The sequence below is a fragment of the Gopherus flavomarginatus genome, chromosome 5 (genome assembly GCF_025201925.1).
Source record: "Gopherus flavomarginatus isolate rGopFla2 chromosome 5, rGopFla2.mat.asm, whole genome shotgun sequence".
NCBI lineage: Eukaryota > Metazoa > Chordata > Testudines > Testudinidae > Gopherus > Gopherus flavomarginatus.
The window spans coordinates 77,787,643-77,804,635 of NC_066621.1; the positions used below are offsets into that span (position 1 = coordinate 77,787,643).

Here is a 16,993-nt window from a genome sequence, read left to right on the forward strand (position 1 = left end):
TCCCTGACTTATCTCAACTTTGCCACTCTCCCAGCCCTACAAAGGGATTTCAGCACCACCACATGGATTAGAATAATTTAAAATTTGCTCAGTTTTTTCCTGTGCTACTCTCCCCCCCCATCACACTGTTTTTCAGCATTATCAATGACACCAAAACGTGAACACTCCTGAAAGATTCAGTTCCAAAATGATGAGGACCGTTCACCATCTAGATCTGCAGATTCATTAGAACAAAATGTGAAAGTGGGGATCAGAGTCATTCAGATTCAGAGCACAGCTATGGTAAAATGAAGTACTTTGCATACGGTATGCTCTACAAGGCTCAATGGTTCTTTGTAAATGTGTTTTTCTGAAACGCTGGGTCTTCTCTATGGTCAGGGAATGAGTGGTTAAAACTAAATTACAAACATCAGTCTGGAGTGGTCATATGGTCAAGAAAGAAAAGGAGAATTTAGCAAACGAATTCATTTAACACCAAGTGCTGAAGTTGGGACTCAGTGAAAACACTTACTGAAGTCAATAGGACTTTTGACGAAGTAGGTCCTTAGGCTTTGGCCCTTGATCCTCCTACTGTGGGTAAAACCAATATTCTGAATCCAAGCACCAGAAACTTTGGGACAGTCTGGATTAGGTTAGAATCCAGACCCATACCTCTCCAGCCTATCTCCAATGTTCTCTCCCAGGTATAATTGTATTCCACAGATAATGTTAGAAAGGTGATGCAATTGTTATGTTTGAAGCAATCCTGTACAGGTATTACTGTGAAAGCATAGCTTTAAGAAGAAATATATATTGGTTTACTTAATTGTAAAGCAAAATGCTTGCCAATCTGCGTATGTTTTAATCTGCACACACAGTCTGGTGCTCCTGCCTCAACTCTCATCAAATATTTGGTGCTGTAATGAGGTCTGAGGTTACTCAGACTTCTTCATACAATGTTTAATGACTATGAAATATTTTAATAAATAATTAAAAATAAGATGACAAAGAATGATGCAAATGTGTTACTCAGTCAATATGCTCTCAGAGATATGTGAATATATGGATAAATGAATGCATAGCATGTGCTACATAAACCAATCAGTGCTTAAAAGAAACTCTAGATTTTCAATGTTACGTAAGATGAAATATTTGCCTGGGTGGCAAATTATTTTAGAGTTAATTTAATTAAAAGAAAACCTTTCATGACACTTTCTCCCCCAGGGTAGCAGATAACTTGGCACTGGTGTGTCTTGAGAATCTGAGGACAAAACCTGTCCTAACTTACTCCATGCATAAACCTCTTGACTTCAGTAAAGCTGCACGGGGAATAAATCTAGACAAAATTTACTCTATTTTTTGTCAGAGCTGTGATATCAGAAGTGGACTATCTGAATCCTGCAGATGTTGTAGATGTAAAGTTCCCTTTATGCAAGATAAAGTCTGATATGTGGATGGTTATGAAACTGCAGATTCATAGGAAACAGATATCAATTATTAAATCATCCAGGGTTCATTCCAGCAGCCCCTTATTCATGCAAGTAAGGGCCTTAGACCACCTCCTATCAGGGGAGGATTGTTGTCTACATTACATTTCCTAAGGCGCTGGTATTTAATACAAAATACCAGCAACATTGTACATTATACATATATATGTTCTTATTGTTCCTTTAAAATTGGTAATTTTCTAAAAAGGATTGTTTAATAAAGATAACAGGTGAGGGGTGAATAGCCACTCAAGTGATCCTCAGAAAATTATTCATAACCAGAAAATATTCAAGTGTGATTACTTCAGAAAGACCTCTTCCTACCTTCTGAAATGGCTACTATGAACTTGTCTTTAACAAAATAATGAGCCCTATCATGCTCCCAATAAAATAAATTGGAGTTTTGCCATTGACTTCAATAGGAGTTGGGCTAGAATTAGTGATGTTATCTCGTCCAATGTACCCACAGTTGAGATACTGTGAAGTGTGCTGGACTTTCAATGTTTAGTTTCATGCTTCAATTATTTATAATGCAAAATTGCCATGCACGTAATCATATTCATCTACCTATCTGACTTTTAAAGTTATAGTTCTAAAAAGTAATGGGGCTCTGAAATCAGAAGACAATTTGGAATCACAAATCAGATCATATTTAACATATATTTAATTAAATTGATATAAATCAGTTGCCTTTATAAATGCATAGCATGCTACCTTAAAATGCCTCCAAAAGATTACAGAATATATGTTTATAAAACAAACTTTTATGCTTTGCATCATCCAGACTGAGGTATATAATGTACCATATTAAGAACACATATCAGTGGGGAAATTCCTTACATTCACCATGTGTTCAAATGAAAAGCATGTTTTTATACGTTATTACAAAGGGAACATTGCACAACAAATTTATAGCAGACATGAAAAAGGCTGTTTTGTATAGCTGCTACAGGCTAGATTCAGGGTGTTTTTTTAAAAAAAAGTCTGCGTGACTCCTTAATAAAATGGTATTTTAGAGTAGTGTTTTTAAGTAACTCTCCGTCTACGGATAATGACACCTTTCTCTCCCCATTTCTATTATGTGTCCGCTTAGTTTTCAAGAGCTTATAACCTGGACTTCTGAGTTTGCTGTGATCTGAATCTTATAATCTGCAACAGACAGATAACAGTGGCTTAAAAACACTACCAACATAGGTTAGACAAGAACCTGTGCCACAGTGGCAAAAGGATCCATATACCATTACCTCGTAGGGCTTTATGAATGAAGAATTTTCTGTGTATGTATCTCTGGCAGTCTGTTAAATTCATGGTTGCAATTATCAGTTATTCTGAAGTTAAAAATAAAATAGAAAACTAGGTGTTTTTTAAAAACTACAGCAGTCAGAGTTTACCTTGTGAAATTTCATTTAAATAAAAAGAAACCGCTTCATATTTCACTTCACAAAGCTTGGAGCTCTTCCAGCATTGCTCTTTCAGAAGCCATGTATTTTCATTCTACTCCATTCCTGATCAGAGATTATTCATTTATGGTTGGGTGGCTGTAAAAACTTGCCTCATGCATATGAAAATGGTAATGTTTACCACAAGGAGATTTCACTGCAGCTGAAACGGGGTTGTGGCAACTTGTTCCTTAGCTGGGCTGTGTCTTCTACAAATGGACTTGGCATTGCTCACTTCACCCTCAATGGAATTTTTTGCCACTTGCCTTGCCACTAGCTAAGCAAGCTGTTCGATTTACTTACAGATCATGATTTTGGAAGGAACTGGCAGAATGAGTATCAATGCCAGCAGCAATCTACTTCACCAGCAGCCTTCCTGGACAGATGGATATCCCACATGCAATGGTAGGAGGAATTCAACAATGGTGTACTGTCTATATTTTGGGAAGTGTGTGTGTGTGTGGGGGGGGGCAGGTATTATGCCTTTAAATATACATAGGTATGATTTTTGACCTCTGCGCTATCCAAACTCCTTTATACTCTATTGGAATTTCACCAGGAGGACGTGTGCCTAGAAATTATGATAATTTGTGGCTTATTACTGGTTCTTTTTCTAAAAGTGAATTGAGTGCTAATGAAAAGTGCTGGACTGACAACCCCAAAGTTCCCTCTTCACAGAAAAAGTACAACACGGGCAGCAGCAGTGCAAGCTTCACACACACACTTCTCAGACATTCTTCTTTGACTTTGACTTGCAGGGACCACTTGAGAAGGGAGTTCAGTTTTCCTGCTCTTGCACAGTATTTGCCTTCTCAGCTCAGACTACTGGAATGACAGACTGACACTGAGGGTTATTGCCAGTGAGAGGGATTTTTTGTGATATGGAAACCTGTTCAATTCATAATGGACAGAGATGTCCAGTTCCATTTCACATAGGCAACTAAACAGCCATCAGATGGTGAGGGCTTTGGGTGAGTACCAACCCAAGTTCTAGCCTAAGCAGTGACTTAGAGCTATAGGTCCTGTTCCATTATTTTCTGAATTCTGAATGGGGGCAGAACTGGGCACCTATATATTATATTAGATACACCTTTTAAGATCTTTCCCCCCTACCCAATACAATGTCACAGTAGTAGCAGTAAACCTTAAAATCAAGCCAGGCAAGCACCTTATATCACACACTAATCACAGTCCTGTAAAATGCTATAACCAAACATGCAGTGAAGATTCTCTCATTCAGAACGAAAAGGAGCTCTCTTTCTTTTCTCTCTGTGATTCCTAAATACCTTAGAATATATAAAAATGCCGTTGATAAACACACTAGGTTGCCTTTCATTTTGTTTACAAGGATTGATGGTGAAAATCATGTTTGATTGAGAAGCGCTAGTTTCAGTTTACATGGGATTTTGCCAGCCTGAACTGGTGGGTTCTATTTGTAGGGATTTCTACCTTTGCAATCATTCAGGAATCACTTCCAGTTTTGAATTCACATGAGTCTGAAATTCCAAGTCAACCTGTATCCTCCTCTCTGCAATTCCTTCCACATGCCCATTCTCCTCTCTGAACAAGAGCCCCTCTTTGACCTTTAAAGTCTTCTGGTTTGAGAACTGGTGGCCTGCAAATGTCCTCTACCCCTTTCTAAGACTGAAGCCTGCAGGGACAGAGGCAACCACCTTTCTCAGGTTCTTCAGAGGGTGCCCAGTGGCTTCTAAATTCCATTGTTACTTTCTGGAGCCCTCTACATTGTAATTAATTCCCCACAAGCCTGCAACTGCAGGCTGCAAATGGTTCTGCACCCACTGCAATCTGCTCCTGAGATATCCCTCATTCCTCGGTATTGGTAGCTAGGGAAACTTAGGGATTGCATTACTAACATTTCTCACAACCACTTTGGATATTCTTGTTTTTGGCTAGAATATGCAATACTGGATCAGTGCCCGGGATGGAAAGCTCATACAGTAAAGCTGGTTCTTGACAATTTTTTGACTTACAGAGCAGGAACTTGAAAATTCTCCCTTTGTCCCCACCACTCAGCCAAATATAGAGCTGGAATTTTAAAACATAGATGACATTTCAAATTTAAAAAAATTGATTTTAAAGTTTTAGAAAAAAATCACTCATTTTCCCCCCTTAACTCCGATAATCTCCAGAGTCCAACACTGAGATATGTGGGAGCTGAAATATGCTGTCCTTAGTATCGCCTATTGGCACATCATTCCACCTCGTTTCGCTCAGGATGGCTGGGGTGAACTTTTATTAAGATGGGAGCAGAGGGTTCTCTGTGGGACCTTCTGACAAATTTAGTAATTCTAACTAACACATAAGCCTTATCTGATTTCTAGCCCATCTTTATATAGTGCTGCTCTGCTTTGCCTACACGGAGCTTTTTCATCGAGGCAGCTAAGCGGTCTTGCTCTGGTCCGTTTTTGACTATATATTTGTTTTTGTAGTGTTTTCACCAACATTCAATTTTCAATTTTCAGAAATATATGTAAAAATATCAGGGGCCCACACCACTCTTTTGTGGGCCTTAAAATTAGGATTCTCATTCTCTGATATTATCAGAAATATCTGGTTTTAATGTGAAATTCTCATGAAGTAAAAAAAGAGCATTTCACCCACCTTCAGACAGAATTAGAGTTTTATTGTTTTTAATCTGAAACTGGCAAAATTTCACCCCTGCTTTTGGGGATTTTTTTTTTAACCAAACAGAATTTATTCACAGAAAGAATAGAAAGGTATAGTTTGTGCATCTTCTATTTTAGCTTTAGATTTTAAGCTTTTTGGAGCAAGGATCTTGACCTCCTCTATGTATGCAAAGTATCTAGCACACTCTTGGTGTTAAATAAATATAAATAATATAAATAGTAATATTTAGTTAAGCAATGAGAATACTGTATCAATGTTGTACATAGACAGTGCCACATTGTCAAAAACAGAAACAAACAAATTCATAGAATTCAAGGTCATGAGGAGCAAAGAGTCCTGTGGCACCTTATAGACTAACAGACATATTGGAGCATGAGCTTTCGTGGGTGAATACTCACTTCATCAGATGCATCCGACGAAGTGGGTATTCACCCACAAAAGCTCATGCTCTAATACGTCTGCTAGTCTATAAGGTGCCACAGAACTCTTTGCTGCTTTTACAGATCCAGACTAATACACATCCCCTCTGATACTTGAAGGTCATAAGGGATCACTATGATCACTGAGTCTGCCCTCGGAAGTGACACAAGCCATAGAATTTCATGCATTAATTGCTGCATTAAGCCCATATCTTGTAGTGAGCTAGAGCAATCTGGCCTTTCCTTATGACCCCACTCTTCTCTGCTAAAATCTTGTTCATATCCTAATGAACTGGACTGCTGAAACTCACACCTACTTGGCATCCCTGCTTCTCAGATTTTTGCCACTCCAGTATTCAAATTATTGCTGCAAAAGTAATCTTCCTCTCCTATTGCTCCTATTGATCCCTCTCCTTGGATCCCTTTTTTTGGTTTCCTGTTCCTTACTGCATCAAATTCAGGTTCCCTATCCTCATCTCTAAGGCCCTGAAAATTCTCATCCCTACCTGCATCTGTTCTCATTTTCCACTACTTCCCCTGTGCCCTTTCCAATAATAATTTGTCTCCTTTCCCCAAGTTGCACCTCATGCCTTTTTTCACACCGTAGACTATGTCTGGAACTATGTGATTGTCCTCGTTTTCCAAGCACCTTCTCTCTCCTGCTTCAAATTCTTCCTTCAACCCCACCTCTTCAAGCAGTCCTGCTTTTGTTTTTTTCCTCTCGAACAATCCCAACACATCATCCCCTCTCTTGCCTTGTGTGTGCTTGTCCTGGCTAATCTAGGTTGTAAACTCTTTAGGGCAGGGAATATATCCTTTTATCAGGACCAGACTCTGATATGCTTATTCACTGACTAGTCCCTGACTCTGTGAGTAGTTTCATTTACAGAAGAGGTTACTGGTCAATGTGAATGAGGTCTGGTGTGTGTTTGTGTATAAAGTGCTGTGCAAATGTACAACATTGTATACACATTATTTATATTAATATCTGTTATTCATATTAATATAGTCAATATTTTCACCACTACATTGTGCACACTAACTTTTGCACACACAAATCTCAGGGTTGACCTTATGATTTACACCTTCCCAAGCTGCCAGATGTATAAATCAGGCTATGAGTTGCCTCTCATTGAATTACTTTCCATTCCAGTCCTTCTGCCGGAGATTAGACAGCCCGTGAGTGATCAAGTCAGTGAAGGATTGTTTCTCTCCTCCCCGCACCACACACAGGATCCCCAGCAATCATTTGTGGTGCTTGTGCTAGCCTTGGTAAATTAGGACATAGAATAATAGAATCACAGGACTAGAAGGGATCTGGAGAGGTCATCTAGTCCGGTCCCCTGCATTCAAGGCAGGTCTATGTATTAGACCATCCCTGACAGGTATTTGTCTAACCTGCTCTTAAAAATCCCCAATGATGGAGATTCCACAACCTCCCTAGGCAATTTATTCCAGTGCTTAACCACTTTGATAGTTAGGAAGTTTTTCCTAATGTCCAACCTTAACCCCCATTGCTGCAATTTAAGCCCATTGTTTCTTGTCCTATCCTCAGAGGTTAAGGAGAATAATTTTTCTCTCTCCTCATTGTAACAACCTTTTATGTACTTGAAAACTGCTATCATGTCCCCTCTCAGTCTTCTCTTCTCCAGACTAAACAAACCCAATTTTTTCAATCTTCCCTCCTAGTTCATATTTTCTAGACCTTAAATCATTTTTGTTGCTCTGCTCTGGACTTTCCCCAATTTGTCCACATCTTTCCTGAAATGTGGCACACAGAACTGAATACAATACTGCAGTTAAGGCCTAATCAACATGGAGTTGAGTGGGAGAATTACTCCTTCTTGCTTGCTTAAAATACTCCTGCTAATAGATCCCAGAACGATGTTTGCTTTTTTTGTAACAGTGTTACACTGTTAACTCATATTTAGCTTGTGATCCACTATGACCCCGAGATCCCTTTCCATAGTACTCCTTCCTAGACAGTCATTTCCCATTTGTATGTGTGGAACTGATTGTTCCTTCCTAAGTGGAGTACTTTGCATTTGTCCTTATTGAATTTCATCCTATTTACTTCAGACTATTTCTCCAGTTTTTGCAGATCATTTTGAATTTTAATCATATCCTGCAAAGCACTTGCAACCCCTCCCAGCTTGGTATTGTCCACGAATATCGACAACTCATTCATAGGCGTGTGCACGGGGTGTGCTGGGTGTGCCCAGGCACACCCTAATGCAGGAGTGGGAAAATGGCCCCACTCTCCTGGCCTGCCAAACCACGGGGTCTGCGCTCCCGGGCTGGAGTGCCTGGCTGAGCACAGCAAGCCGCCGGCCCCTCCTCCGCCTTCTCCCCTCCCCTGGAGCCATGCCGCTGCATGTGCAGCGCTCTGGGGGCCGGGGCTGCATGCTCCCGTGGGGCAGTGTTTGGCTCCGTGGGGAGGCATACATGCTCCCCGCTCATCCAGAGCCATGCCACTGCGCACGCAGCATTCTGAGGGACAGAGCTGCCCGCTTCTGTGGGGCAGTGTATCTGGCTCTGAGTGGAGCAGAATATGCTGCTAGGAGCCTCATGGTAAGGGGTCCGGGTCTGGGGGGGTTGGATAAGGGGTGGGGGCATTCAGGGGACAGGGAGCAGGGTGGGTTGCATAGGGGGTGGGATCTCAGGGGGGTGGTTGGGGTGGGGGGTCTCTAGAGGGGGCAGTCAGGGAGCAGGGGGGGTTGATGGGGCATGGGAGTCCTGAGGTCTGTCAGCGGGCAGGGAGTGGATAGGGGTCAGGACAGTCAGGGGACAGGAGCAAGGAGGGTCCTGGGGAGCAATTAGGGTGGGGGTCTCTTGAGGGGGTGGTCAAGGGACAAGAAGCTGGGAGGGGTTGGATGAGTCAGGAGTTCGGGGGAGGGCTGTCAGGAGCCAGGGGTGTGGAGAGGGGTTAGGGCAGGCAGGGAGCAGAGGGGGTTGTATGGGTCATGAGTTCTGGGAGTCCTGTCAGGGGGCGGGGTGTGGTTGGATAGGCATGGGAGTCCTGTGGGTCTGGCTGGGGGCGGGGGTGTGGATAAGGGTTAGGGAAGTCAGGGGACAGTACGGAGTAGGGTCCTAGAGGGGCAATCAGGGGACAAGGAGGGGGAGGCTTAGATAGGGGGTGGGGTCCTGGGGGACAGTTAAGGGCAGGGGTCCCAGGAGGGGGTAGTCATGGGACAAGGAGCGGGGGGGGTTGGGAGTTCTGAGGAGGGCAGTCAGGGGGCGGGAAGTAGGAGGGAGTGGATGGGGGCATGGCGGGGGCAGGCTAGGGCAGGGCTCCCTGAGTGAACACTCTAATGAAATGTGCTGCGCACGCCTATGATCTCATTACTCCAGTGGCAGGGTATCAACATCTCATTACCCCAGTGGCGGTCACAAATCCTTTTTGCACACTTAGATTCTAGCATTTTTAATACAAATTATCTTCATGAAAGAACATAACAGAGGCTGTTCTGGAGGATTTGGCCAACCAAAAAAGAATTTTGATCGTCAGTAAAACCTCTGAGGAACAAATTAGGGAGCCTTGCATATTAAGAGATCTATTGAGGTATCTCCAAACACAAGGCATGAGTTGTTTCTCTGCCTTTACTAGGATGCCAGCTGTGCTACACAGCTGATGTTTGTTGGTGGTTATATATGATAGTAAAATCTGTGTAATAATATACCTTTAAATATACATTTATTTGATCATTATTGGCTAAATCTTGAAGTCCATATTCAGCATTTATTCAGCCCTTATTCAAGCCAAACTCCCACTGATCTCAAAGGGAGTTTTGCCCAAACAAGAACTGCAGGATTTGTCCCATCATTATTATACATACTTCAAAGGTGCCTTTTCCCATGTGGGCGTCAATACATCTATGCTCTAATAGTTTTCCCGCCTGTAGAGCCTTCCACCCAAGAATTTGAAAGCATGTTACAAACATGAACTAATTAATTCTCACAATACCTCAGTAACCTAGGTTAGTTTGATTTTTTCCATTTTACAGATTGAGAAGCTGAGTCAAAGAGCATTAAGGTGACTTGCTCAAGGACAATCAGCAAATTAGTATTAGGGACTAGGAAGAGAAATCAGATCTGCTGGCTTCCAGTGATGTGCTTTAAGCACTACACCAGGGGTCAGCAACCTTTCAGAAGTGGTGTGCCGAATCTTCATTTATTCACTATAATTTATGGTTTCGCATGCCAGTAATACATTTTAACCTTTTCAGAAGGTCTCTTTCTATAAGTCTATAATATATAATTAAACTATTGTTGTATGTAAAGTAAATAAGATTTTTAAAATGTTTGAGAAGCTTCATTTAAAATTAAATTAAAATGCAGATCCCTCCGGACTGCTGGCCAGGACCCGGGCAGTGTGAGTGCCACTGAAAATAAGCTTGCGTCCGCCTTTGGCATGCATGTCATAGGTTGCCTACCCCTGCACCAGATCATGCTTTCTTTCCTGTACACAGCACATAGACATTCTGTGCTCAGTATTACTGTTGTGTTAACAGACAGAGTGAATACGTAATATTTCTCTTTCCCAGTGCCTGGCAGTTTCTATGGAACTCAGTGGCATGAGATATACCCTCAATACTGGACCAAGTACCAGGTGTGGGAGTGGCTACAGCATTTCCTGGATACTAACCAGCTAGATGCCAACTGCATACCTTTCCAGGATTTTGACATTGATGGCGAACATCTGTGCAGCATGACTTTGCATGAATTCACCCATGCAGCTGGGACAGCCGGCCAACTTCTTTACAGCAACCTTCAGCACCTAAAATGGAATGGTAAATATACACTCGCGCATGGACAGGACAGGACTGCAACCACAATTTTGTGAATTCTGAGTTGATCTAAGGCCACTTATGTTCCTCAGCCTTGCAGTGACTGAAGCTCTGCTTGTGATGGGTTTAAGAGTTTCCCAGGAGTGCAACCTCATTTCTGCGGAGCTCCTAAGAGACAAAGGACTGAAGCTTCTGGTTATCCCCCACTTTACTAAGGTCTTACCTGGTCCACAAGACATTATTCAATTTAGCAATATTGGGAAAAGACATGAAAACAGATGGGATGTTTTATCAGTAAAGACAAAGGTTTTTCTTTATTAACAGGTAACCCACATTCTTATATGGCAGAAAGGAGCTCTGTAACCCACTGATGCTCAGGAGATTCATAGGTGTGCAGAAGTGTAGAACTCCCCTCCATGCTTCTGAGGCCTCATGTAACAAGAAGACAACTCATTCTGTTGAATGACTGAAATAGATGTATGCAGGGTAGTTGTAGCTGTGTCGGTCCCAAGATATTAGAGAGGGTGAAGTAATATCTTTCACTGGACCAACTTCCATTGGTGAGAGAGAGATACATCAACTCAACGTGGCACCAGTCCCTTCTAGAAAAACAGATGCAAAATCTGTAGACATATCTCTGCTGTACAATGATCAACACCCCCACAACACACCTTCCAAGATCCATGGATCCTACACATTCCATATTACAATGTGGTGTACTTCATCTAGTGCACTGAATGCCCCAGTAACAACTGTGTGGGTGAAACAAGACAATCACTACACTCTTGAATGAAATCAGACAGGAAAATGATAAAAGACAAAAACACCCTATCACCTGTGGGTGCACACTTCACAAAACACTTACTCTATATCTGACAAATGAGTCCTCATCCACAAAGGAAACCTGCATAACACTTTCAAAAGATGAGCTTGGGAGCTTAACTTCATAATTCTGCTAGACACTAAAAATCACGAACTGAACAGAGACACGGGATTTATAGCTTATTACAACAATCTGTAACCCACTAACCCCTCTTTTTGTCCTTTGACTTCTGGGGCATTAACAGACCACTCTACCTTGACTGGTCCCTTAGAATACGTGCTAACTACTTATGCCAAACAATCTGTTCCACCTTATATTTAGCTGTGATGCTCAGAGTACCTTTCCCAGAGCTGAAGAACAACTCTGTGTGCCTCAAAAACTTTTCTCTCTCACCAGCAGAAGTTGGTCCAATAACACAGATTACCTGACCCACCGTCTCTGAAACAGATGTAGTAAGGTAAAAATGACAGACTTTTCCTTCCTTCTGTCCACTGACCTGACACTTCCCATTTCCAGCCATATCATAGTAATTTAGCAGAATCACACTAAGACATTAAATGAGGAGTTCACAGGGTGTGGGCAGAGGGTGTGTGTGTGTGTGTGTGTGTGATCTCATGTCTTTTCAAAATAAGCCCTTTGGTATCGATCCCTGCTTGAAGCCCTATCTTTCCTGTGTGTGCTGTGTGCATAATTACACATCTCTCTCATGCAATCTCTTGCAGGTCAGTGTGGCAGTGAAATGTACCCATCCCATAATATCGTTGTAAAAACAGAACAAACAGGTGAGTAATAGCAATTGTTATAGTGTGCCAGGTAACTTGACTTTACCTAGATGTCAGTGATAAAGGAAAATAGCTGCTAAGATAAAATTCATAGTGGATGTTTTAGCAACAGCTTCACTTAAATACCAAAACAAGTCTGTTTTCCAGAGAAGAGGTCATTAAATAATGGAGATGAAATTAAAACTGAGGTTTCTAAAATGTCAGTAAATTCTCTTTACTGAATCTCTGAGGTCTCACATCGTACCAGAAACACTAGATTGCATAGGGTTACTTGAGTTAGGAGACCTCTAAAATGTCACCTGACCAGTATCTTCATCACCTTCCTCCAAACATAGTTTGCACAATTTGTAGTGGCTCATAACTTCCTCCCTGGGGCTTGGTTTCATTGTTAAAAAGAACTACAACGGAACAACACAAAATCAAGCTCAAGTCTTCTCCTCAGCTTTGACCATTTTCAGGGTTCCTTTCCAAGAATGGCTCAGTTCACACTCCAGATCTTCTCTCTACATAGCCACTCTCAAATCCCTTATATGTAGATGTGTTAATGAGCCACTGCCATACCCACATACTATTTCCCAGAAGAATCAACATCAACTTACAGCATGAAGTGTTTCAGACAAACACTGACAGCCTATTTCATTCATCTAGTCTGTTCCCTTTTCCCTGTGTCATAGAATATGGCTAGGCACAGATCAAGGCAGGAATTTAGGATTTTTGGTATATGTTCCCCTTAGTCAGAGCTGGGTCAGACAGAACAGTGAGACACAGACAGAGGAAGAATAGCAGGTAACAGTCCTGTGTATAGCTGCAGGTTGACTTTCTGCTACACGGGAGTTACCTGCATTTGAGTTGGAGAAAAGAAAGGTCTTCTATATGAGAAAGATAAAATCTCTGAGGAGGAATCCCCAATATCTTTGTGGATCTTGGCCTGATTAAGTCTTAATCCACAACCTCAGTAGAGATACACAAGACCAGCACAAAGTATTCATCTAAAGACTGTGCAACTATTAGAGCCTTGTATATTCACTTTTTTTTTATGGTGGTCATTTCCCCACTATTAAAAACTATTGCTGGATTGGGGCTGGTGCAATGGGGCTGTGATGATGCTCTGCTCATTGCCACATGAAAAGCCCAGGTTAAATTACCCAGGCACGGTCAGTATGTCCACGAGCTGGCAGGGGCTGGGCGTGCTGCTTTCTTGAGGATGGGAGAACTTGACATGGCCACACGCCAGCTCCTTGTGATGAGATAGAAATGAAGTTGGTGGGTTCAGAGGGGAATCCTATCTGGTCCTACTAAGTCAAGGAAGGTTGCCTCAGTGTGGATGCTAGCACAGCTGTAAGCGTGAGGCCAAATAATCTCCCCCAAGCTTTAGCTGGGTAAGGTTTATTTTCAGAGACATCGGGGTGGATCAGATGTCCAAACAAGAAAAGGGTGTGCACTACTGTAAGAACATGGGCTCGGGATGCCCCAACTTGTAGCTATAAGTTCTAATGCCTGCTAAATTCCCGTGTCATAAATGTTAATGCAGCCAAACAAGATGATTTAGCTAGTGACTCATTTTCAGTTTCCAATTGCATTAACTTGAAAAAATAAATAAATCCCAAATCTGAGTCTTATGCTTCATTGTCTTTGACTTGGAAAGACAAAGAAAGACAAGCTTAACATCTCTGGCCTGAAAAGTTGTAATGCAAAAAGCTCATGATTTCACCAGCTGCTGACAAGAAAATCAAATGTGTGCAGATTATGAGTCTGCTATTATAACATTCCATTGAATTTTCCTTGTATTGTATGAACCACTATGAGTCTAAGGGTGGCTTTAAAAATCTTCCATATTCATGTGTTATGCATTTTGTGCCCAATAAGATGTCCTTTAGGTTAAGGATATATGTAAATTTAGCACCAGGCCCTGAGTATGATCCTCAATAGAGATTCTGCATTGGTATCTAATAATATAAAATGGGACCCACATAGAAGGTTGAACTTTCAGTTATATCATGTTTTTTTTTATGAACTGATGTGTCACCTAACTAAAGGGAGCCTTGGCCTCAGTAAGGGCTTCTGGGCACCACCATAATACAAACAAAGAATAAAACTTAATTTCTTCAATTCTACTAGAATGCTGAATTGTTGAGGACGCAATCATTTCCATAGCAACAAAGCATAATGTCATACACTTCACCGCTGCGTCAGGCAGGAAGAAGAGCTGGCCTCCCATTGGAACACACATAATTGAAATATTACCTGAGAGAATATTAGAAACATACAGGCCAAGACAAAGTATTTTTTAAAAATTAATGTTCTGTATTAACAAATTTGCCATAGTGTACAAACAGCATGGCTGAACCTAGCAATCTATGGTGTAGCAACTTGCATGTTTTTTTTCACCATGGTCTTTTATTTGTCGCTTTTCTCTTACTCCTACTGGTTCAGTGTCTCATTGTTATTCACCTCACTGCTGGATAGTATTCTTTTACTGATATAGACTTTCCTTTTGGTCCTTTTCTTCAGATCCGTCCTTAATGGCCTCCTGGAAAGAAGAGAATTATTTGTATGACAGTGGTTGTGGTAGCACAGTAGGTAACTAACATCACAATGCTTCAGGCATTTATGAAGTGTTTTATTGTGGTAAGAGGATGTTAATATTAAACTTTTTCTTTTTAATCCCCAGAGTTATTGGACAGTAAAACTTTCTGTCGTGCACAGATTTCCGCGACTACTACCAGTCACCAGCCTCTTGGTAAGACGCTCTTAATTCTATTGCTGATCATTTTTGTCACACACCCTAGAATTACTGCTATATAAAAGTCTTTTGTTGCAGGTCTGAGTGTAGATATCCAATAGTTTTAAACTAAGCAATATTGATGTTGATATTAGCTGTTTTAGCGATCCTAACTACATAGTTATTTAAAAGGTGCTTTGCTCTCCTCTCTTTGTCACGAAAAAAAGAACATCAAATAAACAGTAACCTCAGGGTGACTCCCCATATCTTTTCGAGTGACTGACTCAAGGTGGAAGAGAGAGTGTTAGAAAGATAAGATGTCCCTATCCTGTCATAATCTGTTGTGTGGTGTGGCTGTGCACAACTAAAGGACTGCCTCATCCTGCCTCAGAAGTGCACTTCAGTGGTGAGCAAAGTGATCCATATACAGGTATCAATGGCCAGATATGGTGTTACATCAGCACAGAGTGGCCATAGGCAAGCATAAGTCTCCTCTACTGAACTGCAACAGAGCAGGGAGTGTTCCCGGACATACTTCCCAGGCAGCTTTCCCACAGCTTCAGTGGATCACCTACTCCAGCCCTATGGTGCCTCTGCATGTCATGTCCACAGCATGCCATTTTACCCCTTTGATGGCCTCTTTGCACCTCCTGAGTAGTATAAAGAGAATGTAATAGGAATATAATCTGCCTTTTTGTAGGCATGTGAGATAGTGGGTGAGTGACAGGTGCATGGGGAGTAGAGAGTGGTAAAAGCATCAGTGAGTGGTAGTGGGTAGATACATGAAAATGTGGCAAGCATGATTTAGAGGATGGTGACTTAGTGGCAGCTGTGGGCAGGAAGTGACGAAAGGGGAGAGAGAGAAGTGATGGGAAGAGAAGAAAAGAAGAGAGATTGGAGAATTGGTAGAAGAAGGGAAAGAAGAGAGAGAAGGAAGAAGAAAGATTAGAAGAAAAAGTTGATATTGACAAGAAGCAAGGACTCTTGAGGGAACATGGTGAAGGAGGGGAGAAAACATAAGGAAAGAAAAGGGGGAAAAGAGAAAGTAATCTAAAGAGAAACAAATACTGAAAAAGAATCAAAGGTAAAATAATACCAGGGTGAGAGAGAGAGAGAGAGAGAGAAAAGAAAAGTGAAAGAATGAGATATGGGAAGAGATGGAAAGAAGAAGTGCAGTGTGACTACACTCCTCCCACTGCCTATGCAGCTCCCCACTGAGACTCAGGCTGGGTACTGTCCAGTTCATTTGCCCACTGGTCCTTCATCCTTAAACTGACCTGAAACAATTAAACGGCAGATTACAATAACAGTATCTGCATGTGCATGCTCAGCGTGGCCCTCACCTAGAAGCACAGCAAGGCTCGCCAAGGTGACATGCACTTTAAACAAATGCATTGAGCAATAAATGTAAAAAACCCCCACCAAACCCAATTGCTTTTTCTCTTGCCAACGCCCATTCTCATAAAATGGCTGCCAGCTCTTCAGAGCTTTCTGACAGTGCTGGGAATCAGCAGGATTCTTGGCTTGGTATGTGTATATGCTGACTTGTTGAGCCTAGAGCTAGGGTGGCACGCCAAGGGCACAGCCTGTTGTAAAAACTAAATTTGTATATCCCATAAAGAAGTAGCTCATTCCTGAATCATATGCAAATAATATGAAATCTTTTGTCACAAGTTTTGCAAGGCAGCTTTGCTGAAACTGCATCATAATCCTTTTTATCTGTCAAGCCCCAGCCTTCAAATGTTGTGTGCTCAGAACAGGGCTCCGTGGAAGTATAAAGGCAGAATGGGAGGCTGTTTACACAGGTGTAATAAAGAATAAATCACTAAGTAGAAGACAACTGACTTTTATTGAATAAATTACCAGCTAAGTTGAATATACAAAGCTATTTTAAGCTAAATAGGGG

The 16,993-nt window shown here is 41.6% G+C and overlaps 2 protein-coding genes across 2 annotated transcripts in view; one reads left to right on the forward strand and one right to left on the reverse strand.

Moving 5' to 3' along the window:
* Positions 1–16,993, reverse strand: part of APIP (APAF1 interacting protein) — a 305,323-nt gene that overhangs the window by 202,250 nt on the left and 86,080 nt on the right. The window lies entirely within an intron of this gene.
* EHF (ETS homologous factor) overlaps positions 1–16,993 on the forward strand; it is a 41,074-nt gene that overhangs the window by 17,411 nt on the left and 6,670 nt on the right. Inside the window, exons 2-6 of the mRNA XM_050955476.1 lie at positions 3,211–3,310; positions 10,518–10,763; positions 12,306–12,365; positions 14,877–14,945; positions 15,037–15,105. Of these exons, the coding sequence (XP_050811433.1) occupies positions 3,214–3,310; positions 10,518–10,763; positions 12,306–12,365; positions 14,877–14,945; positions 15,037–15,105 (541 nt within the window). The 5' untranslated portion in view covers positions 3,211–3,213. The remainder of the gene's footprint in view (positions 1–3,210; positions 3,311–10,517; positions 10,764–12,305; positions 12,366–14,876; positions 14,946–15,036; positions 15,106–16,993) is intronic.